The following is a 17,269-nucleotide window of genomic DNA, read 5'->3' as shown; positions in this document are numbered from 1 at the left end:
TTTTTTTTTACATCAGATGTCTCATGCGAGTAATAGGCTATCTATGTAAACTATTACCAAATATGAAAAGTATGCACGGTATACTAAGCAACCTCTTTCAAGAAAACAGCAGGTGAATAGCGGAGGTACTCTCATCCCACGCCAAAGTAATCTGAAATGGTCTGATGTTCTTGTATTTGCGCTTATTTTCAAGTAAATGGTAACTTTACATATCTTTACATATGACTGTATCCCTTTAAAAAATGAAATCATATCAGTAGGTAGGAATAGAATAAATAATCTGAACATCGAATGAGTAATCAGGGAATCGAATAAGTAATCAGGGAATCGAATAAGTAATGAGCACTTAGTATGGAAGTGAAAGGTTAAATAGATCAACAAAGTACGTAATAATGCAGTTTGAACCATCTTTTGTGTTGATAAGTAAGAAGGAATCGAATAGGTAATGAGGGAATTGAATAAGTAACCAGGAAATTGAATAAGTAATCAGTGAATCAAATAAGTAATGAGCACTTATTATGTAAGTGAAAGGTTAAATAGATCATCGAAGTGCTTAATAATATATTTTGAACCATTTCTTTTGTTAATTAGTAAGTAGGAATCGAATAAGTAATCAGGTAATCGAATAAGTAATCAGGGAATTGAATAAGTAATGGAATAAGGAACTAGGAACTAGGAATCAACTTCATGGAGGTGATCAGTTCATACGGAGGCTGGCATAAGGACATAAGAAACTTGTATGTAGGAGATAAAACGTAATTTTCTTCACGGTTATTTCGTTGATTAGGATGTTATACTTGGAAATTAAAACGACAATACAGAAGCTGAGTAAGTAATTTTATTGGCGGTTTACAGTGTAGATTATTGGTGTCATACTCAGCGAGGAATGTTCATCCAATCACGATTCCTCCATCACTGTAGGCACTGCAACGAGAGACAGAGTGACCCTTGTGATGGTGTATCTTTAAACTGAATATAGATGTTTAACAGGATACCAGTATATACATATAAACAACATCATGTATACATGGACACTTTATAGAACATTTTTATCACGGTATCTGTATTTCAATCAGTGATTATACTTTATTGAAGAATTAATATGACATGGTTGTATTTCAATACTAATCGCTGCATATTTATATGGTAATGGTTCTGTTGCGTGCTTCTAATTTTTGTATTGCACAAAATTCCACTTAAATAGGTCCATTAATTAAGAATAGCTGTCATGTCTGAATATATATCACATTTATTAACATTATATATTCCCCCAAAAATCTTTAGAATCATGGTATTTTTCGGAAATTCATGAATTATTTAACCTAGCTAAAAACAAGAGAATACCATGCTGTAAACTAAACTCTGAGTTCAAACTCAAAATCGATAAAAATGAAACAAAACCACTTTGAAAAATAATACTCTTTACTCGGTGCATTGTTCAGGCCATTTTAACTTCCTCCAAATGTTCCCTCTAGTCAGCCACGCTCCCTCAACACATTCTTAATAACAATCTATAATGATACTAAAATAACTAGTAGTGTTATCTTATTAAATATCATAACTTGCAATTTTCTTTTTCAAAATTTTAAATGTTCACATCTTAACATAACTAAGGCGATCTGGAGTCATTTAGATGCTTTTTGTATTTTGATTTGTATGTTTATACAAACTGCGGGAAAAGGAAATAGACACGATTTAAACACCTGTTTGCTTATCTATTGTGGATATTTACGTTAAATATTCCAATCTGGGCACTTACATACGAAAGTTTTAAAAATCTACTATATATACAAGTATTTTAAACGATTACAATAATTAATAATTATAGCTATACACTTTGTTCCATTGTCTTATCACACAAACGAAATCCGAATTATGACAAACACTCATTTGGGAAAAAACTACAACCAAACATGAACATAATGTAAAGATTGACTTCCTATATAAAGAGAACAGACCAGTGAAATAATTGTTAGTCTTCAGCTCGACATAATTATGGCTACATCTAGATCGTTCTTTTTTACAAATTCCTTTAATACTTACCTGGAAACCATTGCACCATTTCTTTCTATTTTCAGTCATTCCTTTATCTACAAAATGACATGTTATAATTTTTTAACTCACTCTTTTTCGCAGACGAAGAAGTAATGGTCATCACAATTGTTGTCTTCCCACTGCCAGCGACCACCCTTGGTTATCATCAAACAATTTTCGTCTGCGGTCACAGGCAGTACATCTCCGTTTATCCAGTTGGAGTAGTCCTGGTCACCTATAGGCGTCTTAGATTTGAGCCATATCCAGTTACCCTCCTCAGCAATATCGTTTCCGCCAATCCAAAACTGCGGTGGGTTATATGCTCCTGAAAAAAACATGACTGTCGTAGAATACACACTAACTAACAATGGTACCAACTACGAAATAGTGTGCCAATATTGATATGAATTTGAATCATGCTATAATTTACACTATTTGAGTCCGGATCTTTACTTCAATCACTAGAATCTTTCCCAATTAAAAATACTAATGAGCTGTGACGACACCAATGAACAAAGAAAAGCATTTGACCGAACTCTTTCAAAACTATTACGAAATAATACTGAACTCAGTGTCTCAATATCAAGAAGGAATACGCTGAGAAACTGAATCCACGATATATTTTAAATTTTCAAAATGGCAGTCATCACTGTTAGAAGTATATCGTCAGGTCCTCAATAGTGTTATTTGGAATGACAAGCCCCTTGTCATGTTGTAAAGTTAATTCATTATCTTATGTCATGTGCCTTTTTACGATACAAATACTAGTATCATCGTAATATGACTACTAACTAGATACCACGCAATACTTACACTACCACGCTCTCACACTACCAGCTTTGGTCTGAAGCTGGGGACTCTCCATGATTACACTACCACACCCTCACATTAACAGCTTTGGTCTGTAGCTGGGTGACTCTCCATTATTACACTACCACTCTAACTACCAGCTTTGGTCTGTAGCTGGGTGACTCTCCATCATTACACTACCACACCCTCACATTAACAGCTTTGGTCTGTAGCTAGGTGACTCTCCATACTTACACTACCACACTCTCACACTACCAGCTTTGGTCTGTAGCTGGGTGACTCTCCATGATTACACCACCACACCCTCACACTACTAGCTTTGGTCTGTAGCTGGGTAACTCTCCATGATTACACTACCACACTCTCACACTACCAAGTTTTGTCTGTATCTGGGTGACTCTCCATGATGACACTACTACTCTCTCACACCACCAGCTTTGGTCTGTAGCTGGGTGACTCTCCATACTTACACTACCACACTCTCACACTACCAGCTTTGGTCTGTAGCTGGGTGACTCTCCATGATTACACCACCACCCCCTCACACTACTAGCTTTGGTCTGTAGCTGGGGAACTCTCCATGATTACACTACCACACTCTCACACTACCAGCTTTTGTCTGTAGCTGGGTGACTCTCCATGATTACACTACCACTCTCTCACACTACCAGCTTTGGTTTGTAGCTAGATGACTCCCCATGATTACACTACCACACTCTCACACTACCAGTTTTGGTCTGCTCCTGGGGACTCTCCATGATTACACTACCACACTCTCACGCTACCAGCTTTTGTCTGTAGCTGGGTGACTCTCCATGATTACACCACCACACCCTCACACTACTAGCTTTGGTCTGTAGCTGGGTAACTCTCCATGATTACACTTTCACCCTCTCACACCACCAGCTTTTGTCTGTAGCTGGGTGACTCTCCATGATTACACTTTCACACTCTCACCCCACCAGCTTTTGTCTGTAGCTGGGTGACTCTCCATGATTACACCACCACACCCTCACACTACTAGCTTTGGTCTGTAGCTGGGTAACTCTCCATGATTACCCTTTCACACTCTCACACCACCAGCTTTTGTCTGTAGCTGGGTGACTCTCCATGATTACACTCCCACACTCTCACACTACCAGCTTTGGTCAGTAGCTGGGGGACTCTCCAAAATTACACTACCACACTCTCACACTACCAGCTTTGGTCGGTAGCTGGGTGACTCTCCATGATTACACTACCACACTCTCACATTGGTCTGTAGCTGGGTAACTCTCCATGATTACACTACCACTCTCTCACACCACCAGCTTTGGTCTGTAGCTGGGTGACTCTCCATGATTACACTACCACACTCTCACACTACCAGCTTTGGTCAGTAGCTGGGTGACTCTCCAAAATTACACTACCACACTCTCACACTACCAGCTTTGGTCGGTAGCTGGGTGACTCTCCAAAATTACACTACCACACCCTCACACTACCAGCTTTGGTCTGTAGCTGGGTAACTCTCCATGATTACACTTTCACACTCTCACACCACCAGCTTTTGTCTGTAGCTGGGTGACTCTCCATGATTACACTACCACACTCTCACACTACCAGTTTTGGGATGTAGCTGGGTGACTCTCCATGATGACACTACCACTCTCTCACGCTACCAGTTTTGGTTTGTAGCTGGGTGACTCCCCATGATTACACTACCACACTCTCACACTACCAGTTTTGGTCTGTACCTTGGTGACTCTCCATGATTACACTACCACACTCTCACACTACCAGTTTTGGTCTGCACCTGGGGACTCTCCATGATTACACTACCACACTCTCACACTAACAGCTTTGGTCTGTACCTGGGGACTCTCCATGATTACACTACCACACTTACCACCAACAGTTTTGGTCTGTAGCTGGGGACTCTCCATGATTGCAATACCACACTCTTACACTACAAGCTTTGGTCTGTACCTGGGGACTCTCCATTATAACACTTCCACACCCTCACACTACTAGCTTTGGTCTGTAGCTGGGTGAATCTCTATGATTACACTACCACTTTCTCACACTACCAGCTTCGGTCTGTACCTGGGGACTCTCCATGATTACACTACCACACCATCACACTACCAGCTTTGGTCTGTAGCTGGGTGAATCTCCATGCTTACACTACCACACTCTCACACTACAAGCTTTGGTCTGTCACACTACCAGCTTTGGTCTGTAGCTGGCTGATTCTCCATGATTACACTACCACACTCTCACACCACCAGCTTTGGTCGGTAGCTGGGTGACTCTCCATGATTACACTACCACACTCTCACATTGCCAGCTTTGGGCTGGACCTGGGGCCTCTCCATGATAACACTACCACACTCTTACACTAACAGATTTAGTCTGTACCTGGGGACTCTCCATGATTACACTCCCACACTCTCACACTACCAGCTTTGGTCTGTAGCTGGGTGACTCTCCATGATTACACTACCACATTTACCACTTCAAGCTTTGGTCAGTAGCTGTGTGACTCTCCATGATTACACTACCACACCCTCACATTGCCAGCTTTGGTCTGTACCTGGGGACTCTCCATGATAACACTACCACACTCTTACACTAACAGCTTTAGTCTGTACCTGGGGACTCTCCATGATTACACTACCACACTTACAACCACCAGTTTTGGTCTGTAGCTGGGGACTCTCCATGATTACACTACCACTCTCTCACATTGGTCTGTAGCTGGATGACTCTCCATGATTACACTACCACACTCTCACACTACCAGCTTTGGTCTGTAGCTACTCCTATAACATGAGAGGCCGCTGGTCGGCCTTTTTTCAACCGGATATGATTTTACCGACTGTGATCTCTCATTTCCGAAGCACTAATTCTTTGATGCAGTTTCCGCCCGAAATACGGGCGGAACAAAATCGGCTTGAAAAACTCACATAAGTGGTTAACGGTTCATGACAACGATGTCTACTCACGGTTTATATAATATTGATCTCATATATATGTCACAGACACAAATATATAGTATATTAGGGAATAGAACACTCAAAATACATGTCCATGTCGTTGTAGCACATCTCTGACCTACATTTAAAACATGGCTTCTGGATTAATACAAAATATCAGGGGGAATTTCAAACGGAACGAAATGAAACGGAGTTTGTTTGTTTGAAAAACTCATTATTTATGTCTTTGACATGAACTTTTTCTCATATAATCATGGATTTATGGAAAGGAATGTTTATTGGACCCTTTTGACCATTTAAATGTATGTAAACACGATATACTCTATCTTAATCCGAACTTTGAAAATGTGATAGTCAGCATCGGGAAAATCAGCTATGGGCAGTTAGAGGTTACGCGGCGCCTGTCAAAAGTTTTTCGCCGTGTAAAACCTCTAACATTGTTGGAGTAGGTCTGTAGCTAGATGACTACACTCTCACACCACCAGTTTTGGTTTGTAAAGCTAGGTAACCCTTTATGACTACACTACAACACTCTCACACTACCAGTTTTTGGGTGTTGCTAGGTAAATCTCGAGGTCTTAATCACTTCTATTTTTTGCCCCCTACCTGCGTTTGCTGCTAGGAGGCCTGCTAGATAATGTTGTTCCTCCCGCGTTTCAATAGTTGCAAGGTCTGAACCTACCGCATGGCAGTAAACCTACAAACACATCAGCGAAACAGGTTGCTATTCAAAATGTTTATATTATGCCAGGTAGAAAAGACCATTTCAGTTCACCTGTACTTTACTCATGTTGAGTACTTTCATCTCAGTGATTATATCTGTATATTACCTTCATGATTCGCTGTAAACATTCAGCATACTTACATCACTCTCAGGCCAAGTCGCCTTAATCCGCACAACATGGTAGCAGGATCCGCCATGCTTCACGAAACCATCCGGACATTCTGCTAAACCTGTATACAAAACATTGTAGGTGAGATGGACAGGACGCGACACGAAACCATCCGGACATTCTGCTACACATGTATACAAAACATTGCAGGTGAGATGGACAGGACGCAACACGAAACCATCCGGACATTCTGCTTCACCTGTATACAAAACATTATAGGTGAGATGGACAGGACGTAACACGAAACCATCCGGACATTCTGCTTAACCTGTATACAAAATATTGTAGGTGAAATGGATAGGACGCAATATGAAACCATCCGGACATTCTGCTTCACCTGCATACAAAACATTGTAGGTGAGATGGACAGGACGCGACACGAAACCATCCGGACATTCTGCTTCACCTGTATACAAAACATTGTAGGTGAGATGGACAAAACATAACACGAAACCATCCGGACATTCTGCTTCACCTGTATACAAAACATTGTAGGTGAGATGGACAAAACGTAACACGAAACCATCCGGACATTCTGCTTCACCTGTATACAAAACATTGTAGGTGAGATGGACAAAACGTAACACGAAACCATCCGGACATTCTGCTTCACCTGTATACAAAACATTGTAGGTGAGATGGACAAAACGTAACACGAAACCATCCGGACATTCTGCTTCACCTGTATACAAAACATTGTAGGTGAGATGGACAAAACGTAACACGAAACCATCCGGACATTCTGCTTCACCTGTATACAAAACATTGTAGGTGAGATGGACAAAACGTAACACGAAACCATCCGGACATTCTGCTTCACCTGTATACAAAACATTGTAGGTGAGATGGACAAAACGTAACACGAAACCATCCGGACATTCTGCTTCACCTGTATACAAAACATTGTAGGTGAGATGGACAAAACGTAACACGAAACCATCCGGACATTCTGCTTCACCTGTATACAAAACATTGTAGGTGAGATGGACAAAACGTAACACGAAACCATCCGGACATTCTGCTTCACCTGTATACAAAACATTGTAGGTGAGATGGACAGGACGTAATACGAAACCATCCGGACATTCTGCTTAACCTGTATACAAAACATTGTAGGTGAGATGGACAAAACGTAACACGAACCCATCCGGACATTCTGCTACACCTGTGTACAAAACATTGTAGGTAAGATGGACTAAACGTAACACGAAACCAGCCGGACATTCTGCTTAACCTGTATACAAAACATTGTAGGTAAGATGGACTAAACGTAACACGAAACCAGCCGGACATTCTGCTTAACCTGTATACAAAACATTGTAGGGGAGATGGACAGGACGTAATACGAAACCATCAGGACATTCTGCTTAACCTGTATACAAAACATTGTAGGGGAGATGGACAGGACGTAATACGAGACCATCCGGACATTCTGCTTAACCTGTATACAAAACATTGTAGGGGAGATGGACAGGACGTAATACGAACCCCTCCGGACATTCTGCTTAACCTGTATACAAAACATTGTAGGTGAGATGGACAGGATGCAACACGAAACCATCCGGACATTCTGGTACACCTGTATACAAAACATTGTCGGTGAGATGGACTAAACGTAACACGAAACCATCCGGACATTCTGCTACACCTGTATACAAAACATTGTAGGTAAGATGGACAGGACGTAACACGAAACCATCCGGACATTCTGGTACACCTGTATACAAAACATTGTAGGTGAGATGGACAGGACGAAATACGAAACCATCCAGGCATTCTGCTTCACCTGTATACAAAACATTGCAGGTGAGATGGACAGGACGTAATACGAAACCATCCGGACATTCTGCTAAACCTGTATACAAAACATTGTAGGTGAGATGGACAGGACGCAACACGAAACCATCCGGACATTCTGCTACACCTGTATACAAAAGATTGTAATTGAGAGGGACAGGACGTAACACGAAACCATCCGGACATTCTGCTTCACCTGTATGAAAAACAATGTAGGTAAGATGGACAGGACGTAACACGAAACCATCCGGACATTCTGCTACACCTGTATACAAAAGATTGTAGGTGAGATGGACAGGATGCAACACGAAACCATCCGGACATTCTGCTACACCTGTATGAAAAACATTGTAGGTGAGATGGACAGGACGTAACACGAAACCATCCGGACATTCTGCTACACCCGTATACAAAAGATTGTAGGTGAGATGGACAGGATGCAACACGAAACCATCCGGACATTCTGCTACACCTGCATACAAAAGATTGTAATTGAGATGGACAGGACGTAACACGAAACCATCTGGACATTCTGCTTTACCCGTAAACACAACATTGTAGGTGAGATGGACAGGATGCAACACGAAACCATCCGGACATTCTGCTACACCTGCATACAAAAGATTGTAATTGAGATGGACAGGACGTAACACGAAACCATCTGGACATTCTGCTTTACCCGTAAACACAACATTGTAGGTGAGATGGACAGGACGTAACACGAAACCATCCGGACATTCTGCTTCACCTTTATACAAAACATTGTAGGTGAGATGGACAGGACGCAACATAAAAACCATCCGGACATACTGCTATACCTGTATACAAAACATTGTAGGTGAGATGGACAGGACGCAACACGAAACCATCCGGACATTCTGCTACACATGTATACAAAAGAGTGTAGGTGAGATGGACAGGACGCGTCCTCTGCAGGAAGTAGGGAGAAAGCAAGGTGCTCCAGAAGTGGAAACGATTTTTCTTATTTCTAGTGATTTCATTAGTGTTCAGATGTTGCAAATAGTGATAAATGAGATATGAAAGTCGTTAGTGTTACAAACACAGAGTAAGGTAACAGTGATAAATGAGATATAATAGTCGTTAGTGTATATGTAGCTATTACAAACACAGAGTAAGGTAACAATGATAAATGAGATATGATAGTCGTTAGTGTATATGCAGCTATTACAAACACAGAGTAAGGTAACAATGATAAATGAGATATAATAGTCGTTAGTGTATATGTAGCTATTACAAACACAGAGTAAGGTAACAGTGATAAATGAGATATGATAGTCGTTAGTGTATATGCAGCTATTACAAACACAGAGTAAGGTTACAGTGATAAATGAGATATGATAGTCGTTAGTGTTACAAACACAGAGTAAGGTAACAGTGATAAATGAGATATAATAGTCGTTAGTGTTACAAACACAGAGTAAGGTTACAGTGATAAATGAGATATGATAGTCGTTAGTGTATATGCAGCTATTACAAACACAGAGTATGTTAACAGTGTTGCCTTGTTATCATTCGAGTTTGTAAATGCTATTTGTTACCACTACTGTATTTTAAGTAGACACGAAAGTCATACTCACAGAAAGTCGTCAAAGTTAGAAGTAATGTCAATGTAATGATAAACGCCATTGTGTTTCCTGATACGATTATGTGTTCAGATTGTAAGAGATCAAAGCTGAGGTAAATAATACTAGTTCTTATCTATGCCATTTCCACTCTTATCAGCTAGATCTGACCGCCCTGGCAATATGTAGGAAGTTAATAATAATAATAACAGTAATATACAACATTTATATAGCGCTCTATATAAATTGTAAAATTACTCTAAAGCGCTTTACAACACATGGATAATAGTATTAGTTATAATTGTTAAACAAAAAACAAAGACTTATAATCACTTTTATACATTAGGCAAACAGATCATCGTAATGTGCACATAACTGAATAGATAAAGGGTGGTTAGAGCACCGGTAATTGCAGTATTCTGTATGGAGATTTTTTTTGATGTTATTGTCGTGCCCTGTTTCTTTTTAATCACTGTTGTTTACTAGTATATATTAACTCTGGGAATACAGCTCTGAAAAACTTTATTGAATGGTTGCCTATTCTGATAGAATTACGACGAAATGCCTGCTTTGAATAGGTCTATATTTGCCTTACATTATCTGTATATAAATATACCATATTACAATATATGTCGTTATATGACTTAAATTAGGAGGCACGGTAGTCTAGTGGTAGGACGCCGGGCTTGTGACCGAAGAGTTGTGGGTTCGAGTCACGTCACGGCACTGTGTTGTATCTTTGAACAGGATATTTCACTCCGCTTGTTCCAGTCTACTCAGTTGTAAATGAGTACATGGTTGGGCAGTGCTAGAATTGTTGAATGCTAGCTGTGAGCCCCGATATGGAAGCATCGGCTGTATGCTCCCCAGAGAGTTGAGAAATATATTGGCCCTATAACCACGGATAATAATTTGTGAACCGCTTTGAGACGACCTACGAACTAGGTTGTGATAAAGCGGTATATAATATATTATTTATACTGAAAATCATGAATTATTGCCTTCTTGTTATTGATATTTGTCATTGCCATTCCTATACTTCTTAAGTAATGTAAGACAACACTCTGAGGTCGACTTCAGAAACTATTGGAGATACGTTTTGTTAGTAAGTGCTCACGTCATAGGAGTAATAACAGCCTAGTTATATATTTCTTCCTATTATATAACCACAATCAACGTATGAGAAGGAACTAATTTTAGTAGCTGTCATGTGGGTATGAATGCCATGGCTTTCAAGCATGTTTAACAATTAGCAAGGATTGGTAATGTAATTTTATTCATGGTTTATTAAAATGTTTAACAATTAGCGAAAGCGTGATGCATAAACTAGGAATATATTTTCAAATTCCACAGTTTCGTTATTTTTGATTACACGGATCGAAATACAATTCAATTAAATAATCATTCCTTTATACGTCCGTCATAAAACTATTCTTTTTGTTGGACAATGGGGACAACATGGATACATATGCTGTATATGTTAACTTAATGTTGTGAACGATGTTTATTTTAAATGTTAAGTTATTATGTTGATATATAATGTATGTAAGCCATGCATTGTCGTCCAGTCAATGACTTATATATTATGTATATATAGTATATACACCACTCATTTCGCATACACCTTAATGTCAGTCGTTGCATTTGTTAAAAATTATGTTATTTTACTTTTTAAATTAACTTGTCTTAACATTCATATGTCAATACATTCTTTACAAAAAGAAAACTTCCGCAATGCCCCACCAATCGTGTGAATAATAAATACACTTTGTATATACAATATGGTACTATATAATTTTTAGGAAAGTTTCCGTATGATTGGTATAAAATCATCCTCGATACTCCATGGGTAACGATCAACTTTGCTCTCTGCACACCTGGAGTTCGAAGGCTCAGTTTGCACGACCTTGTGGATGAAACGAGAAGACTAGTTTCATCCTTTGATGTACATCAAAAGAATCTGTCGGCCGCATAACAATAAAATGAAGTGGCTTTGGAGTCGGTTGTCGCTCCTCTGTCATCTTCAAAGGACAGGTAACAGCTTTAGCTATTGGTCAGATATATAAACCTAAGAACAATCAAATAGCTAGTCGCGTGCCTTTAATTTTGCTAAGACACATTTCAGGGGTGCAGGCATCCTCGATATCCAGAGGGTTCGCTCACTTTCGCTCTCTACACCCCTGGAATATGATTGGTGTCAGGTAAAAATTCCTGAATAATCACTAGTCTGATACTTGTCCTTTGAAGATTACAAAGGAGCAACGCCCGACTTCAAAGCCTGTCATTTTTTACCGTTACGCGACCGCGATATTTTTTTGATGTACATCAAACGACCAAACTAGTCTTCTCGTCTCATCCACAAGGTGTTGCACACTGTGCCTTCATTTTTGCTATGACATATTCCAGGGGTGTAGAGAGCGAAAGTGAGCGTAACCCCTGGATATCGAGGATGGGGTGCAGAGAGTGAAAGTATTGAGGTTGGTATAAAACATATGAACAAACTTATCCAAAGCGTCTGTTGCAAGTTATTTTTTGCCAAACATGGGACTGTTCAGGCGACTGACGTTTTATTATGATGTCGCATGGTTAAGGGGTTAACGTGATGAAGACGTCAAAAACAATCATAAAATCAAATCACAATATGAAGGCAAAGGCATTTTTCTGCAAACTTATTCATGTTAAATAGGATGTGAGTTGGTAGGTCAATGTTCTTATTTGTACTGCTTGTATAGATATTGATTTGTGTGACACTTAGACTTAACCAGGCCAGTCATGAGATAAGATGCCTCAGAAAAATAAGCCACAAATCCATCAAAAGACACAGTTACCAGTTCTAGGTTATCACGTGATAACATAGTTTAATGTAACGGGTTAGAGGATCTTTATACAGGGGAGCGTCACCAAGCACTTAGTTATCTTCACAGGGTTAATATGATAGCTATACCATTTTCTCACCAGAAAAGTGATAAACAGACTAGAGTTTAAGATAATTCATTATTTGAGTTAAATTACTGGAGCATTGATATATTTGAAACAGAAACAAAACTTGTTTCCGTTTTCTGCACTGATGTTGTCCTAGTTGATTTGGTATTTGTATATTTTGTGATATCTTTAGAATATTAAATTGGTATATGTCGGGTCTTATCTTACTATGAACATCATCATTATATTTAACGAAAGTCACAGCAATGTTTTCTTTGTAACGTGGAATAAATCATTTCCTAATAAAACTTCTCTGATTGACAGTCCTGGTATTTGGACAAACATTTCACAATGACGCCAATATTAAATATAATGGCTGACACAGATTTACACCTGCACAAAAAACGTTGCTGATATAAACTGACTTTGATTAAACTCTTTATCTTGCCTAGGTAAAATTCACCGACACTGAGTCACTAAGATAACGTTGATTTAAAGACATTTAATTGAGGGTTGGGCTCCTTGCTGATATTTGGGTCAGCTTCCTACTGTATCAATCATACAATTTGAACGCTAGTTTCTTGATGACAGAAGTCGTTTAGTAGATATAAACTTTGCCAAGATTGCACATATGTACGCATGCGCTGGTGCACTACCGTGGTTAACGGCCTTTTGTTTGATGCATAACGCAAAATATTACAATCTCACACATGCTTACTAACATTTTCATCCGACGTCAGATTAAAGGCAACATTATTTTCTGTCACAAATAAATTATTTTAATTTCCTATATTCGATTTCTAAGCCTCAGTGGTTTACCGTAATCATTATTAAATCGAAATCCACGAGTACTCCTCTAGCACCCCCGATGACGTCATAGATGAACGAGTACTCATCTAGCGCCACCGATGACGTCATAGATGGACGAACCAATAAGCTTTGTGGTACAGTGTTTATGTATGTATCATTTTTTGAAGAAAAAATCACATAGAAATACGAAGAAATTGGTATGTTCTTGTTCTGTTTATATCTATTTATTTGGCTGTGTCATGGATAAGCTACGAACTTGACAGAAAACGTATTGTATTGACTGTTTCCGAAACAAATCCAAAACAATCTTCCGATGGAGTTATCAAAAATCTATGAATGTGTGCACAATGAAGGAAAAGCATATTGTTTTCTTATACATTATGGAAGTGCGATTTGTATAAATTATACTTCATTCTCATAAAAGCAATGAAGTTAAATCCTATCCCTCATGTCAAGTTCAATAATTCCTCGTTTTTCATATTTTTTTTTACGATTTGAGGATTGACATAAAACGTATTCTTTAGGTCTAAAGGAAAATGTGCGTGTCTTTTTCTGAAACCAAACTACCATTTCGGGATAGGGTGCTTCTTTATATTAAGGTATTGTGTCTCGAAGGTAAATTCAATTAGGCTAAATCAGTAATTAAATACCAGTATTCAAGTTTATATTTTGTTTTATATTTTTTGTTTATTGAACATCTGAATCTTTCACAGCAAATTTAAACTTGCCATTTCAAAAAGGTGATACAAGAATAGTTTTTGTAATAAATCTATATTGAACCAAAAAGTGAAATTTGAGTATTGCATAGCTTGCAGGAAATAATATTTTTTTAAACCTCAGGAGACTAGATCATTAAAATACAATTTAAGTATATGTTTATTGACAACAATGTGTGCGGAGACAAGTAGATGACGCGTCGTCGATTAGCCTATTATTCCTGGCTGTGATCCTCCAATGTTGTCAGTAATCCTGTGTACAGACAAACAATATTTTCAGTTTTGATAATGAATCAAGATATAAACAATGTTATCTGCATTTTATAAAATCAAGCCAATATCAATGAAGGATCAGAGATCCTTATGATATGATTTATCGATCCAACATTCAGTTATAGACATATGATACAAACAGGATTAAAGTTATTTATAAAATGTCAGCGAGCATCTAGCGAAATGGAAACGACTATAATATTCTATTCATCAAATATCCAGGACTTGTTGCAATTAATTGTGCACACGGCATTTTCCATGCTAGCTTGATATGTAAAATACCCCTTACTTCGATATTTTGACTGCAAACCTTTCTTTTTTGTGAGGTCACAATGTGAATGGAAGTCTGTGATGCCATGAAATGTTGACGTTAAAATTGAAACAATTGTGGCTTTCATCGAATCCCAGCTCTGCTAGGTAGTATAACTGAGATTAAAGTAGGTATTTGACAATTTCTCGAGCTTTCCCTAAGCACGTACTATCTTAATAGATACGTATGGCCCATTTAAAGTCCACATATATCCATTTTCAGTTACAAAAGTATTCCAACCAATTAACACTAAGTGATTGTAGAAATGTTATAAATGTATATCATACTATATATAAATGGTGGAGAGACGGAGTGGTAGATCACTTATAATGACTGTCTCTTTATCTATATATCTAACAAAACAGTGGGGTTTATTTAAACAAACGCAGATACAAGAGGTTATTACATAATGCAATCTTAACCTTTATTACTTTTGAAATATAATTCGAAAGATGTTTGAAATAAATGTGGTATAACGGTCTCATCCCCTACTTCACTAATGGAATATCCCCTCTCTCGATCTCTTCTTGACCATTTTTACGGACTCCTCCACCTCCTTTACTAATAGAATCTCCCCTCTCGATCTCTTCTTGACCATTTTAACGGACTCATCGTCTACTTCACTAATGGAATATCCCCTCTCTCGATCTCTTCGATACCATTCTTACGGAACCCCCCCTACTTTACTAATGGAATCTCCCCTCTCTCGATCTCTTCTTGACCATTTTAACGGACTCCTACCCTTCTTTACTAATGGAATCTCCCCTCTATCGATCTCTTCTTGGCCATTTTAACGGACTCATCCTCTACATCACAAATGGAGCCTCCCCTCTCTCGATCTCTACTTTAGCATTCTAACGGACTCCTCCCCCTGCTATCATACTTTACTTATGGACTCTCCCCTCTCTCGATCTTTTCCTTACCATGCGGAATCACTTCTCTCTCTCATAGTTTACTTACGGCATCTCACATATGAAGAAACGATATTCCTGGCATTCCTGGTCGTTCCATTTCCATTGATCTTTTTGTTTTACTTCCATGCAATGCTCGTTGTTATCATGGTCTCCTCCATTGTCAGGCTGATCGTCGTCCCAGTTCGCAAAAGTCACTGGTTTTCCGGAAGCCCACTGCCAATGGCCCTCCTCTAAAATATCATTACCGGCAATCCAGAACTCGGGCGGGCTGTAAGCTCCTGTAACAAATGTTAAGTGCAGTAGTATGTTACCAATGTTTAGTCATAGTCATATATGAAATCCACGTAGGTTGAAATCAATCTGTTAACATGTAAAATGAGACACTAGTTATTGAAACGCTAAAGTAAATTTCTGATAACTTCAAGCAAACAATACCTCACAGAAAACACATTGGTTTTTTAGTTTGAGTATAAGGAAAACGCTATACTTCAAAACGTACAATTCTGATAAAAAATGTTTGCAAAAAAAGATTATGAAGAGAGTACAGATTATTACAACAAGATTAAGAGACACGAACATTGATTTATCAATCAAGCTTTCTCTGCCACGTTACATTGTTTTACATTTCTTACAGTTCGTAACCGGCTAACACCGTATCTACTCACGCCAGTGCAAAGAAAGGAAACCGTGAACGAATCTCTCCTCGGTCGCGTCCTCAAACTCTACCAGGTGCGCACCGAGTTCTTTACAGACTACCTACAGTTATACAACACCACCAGTAGTAACTTCGTATGTACTATTTTTATGCAAAACGTATGTCATGAATATTTTCATCGAGTTCTTACGAACATTTATCCAATGTTTTGATATGAAATTTCTTTATTATATCAAAAGCCATTAAACTGAATTTTGAAAGCATGTTGGTGTTTTACTGAATTGATAAAGTTAAATTTATATGTACATATGTTTTTTATCATCGCTCAGTGGTTGTCAGTATGCAAGCATATTGTTATTTAGCATTATTTCTACAATAAATATATACGCGTTTTCTTATTGTTTTGCATTCATACAGTGATACATACATCATATTTGCTTTATTATTAATTTCAGGGTAAGTGTGAATAAACTAGTATAAAATGTTTACTGTGGCCTGGCTCCAGTCTGCCTTCACGTGAGGTACGGTGTAACAGGATGTACCATGCCTTGTAAACCCGTCCGGACATTCAGCG

The 17,269-nt window shown here is 38.6% G+C and overlaps 2 protein-coding genes across 2 annotated transcripts in view; both read right to left on the bottom strand.

The window, feature by feature from the left end:
* Window positions 1–824: 824 nt before the first annotated feature.
* On the bottom strand, window positions 825–10,232 carry LOC110463943 (perlucin-like). Its single transcript, XM_021518901.1, has 5 exons — window positions 10,111–10,232; window positions 6,688–6,776; window positions 6,429–6,519; window positions 2,125–2,359; window positions 825–924 (listed from the first exon to the last, which is right to left on the bottom strand). The coding sequence occupies exons 1-5, from the start codon at window positions 10,157–10,159 to the stop codon at window positions 891–893; spliced, it is 498 nt and encodes a 165-aa protein (XP_021374576.1). The 5' UTR covers window positions 10,160–10,232; the 3' UTR covers window positions 825–890.
* Window positions 10,233–14,518: 4,286 nt separating this feature from the next.
* Window positions 14,519–17,269, bottom strand: part of LOC110463960 (perlucin-like) — an 8,923-nt gene continuing 6,172 nt past the window's right edge. Inside the window, exons 3-6 of the mRNA XM_021518931.1 lie at window positions 17,185–17,269; window positions 16,706–16,796; window positions 16,087–16,318; window positions 14,519–14,796 (exon numbers count right to left, since the gene is read on the bottom strand). Coding sequence (XP_021374606.1) covers window positions 14,751–14,796; window positions 16,087–16,318; window positions 16,706–16,796; window positions 17,185–17,269 — 454 coding nt within the window. The 3' untranslated portion in view covers window positions 14,519–14,750. The remainder of the gene's footprint in view (window positions 14,797–16,086; window positions 16,319–16,705; window positions 16,797–17,184) is intronic.

This window comes from Mizuhopecten yessoensis, unplaced genomic scaffold (genome assembly GCF_002113885.1).
Source record: "Mizuhopecten yessoensis strain PY_sf001 unplaced genomic scaffold, ASM211388v2 scaffold10947, whole genome shotgun sequence".
Lineage (NCBI taxonomy): Eukaryota > Metazoa > Mollusca > Bivalvia > Pectinida > Pectinidae > Mizuhopecten > Mizuhopecten yessoensis.
Note: the sequence above shows the minus strand (reverse complement) of the source record. Positions and strands in the feature narration are given on the sequence as shown.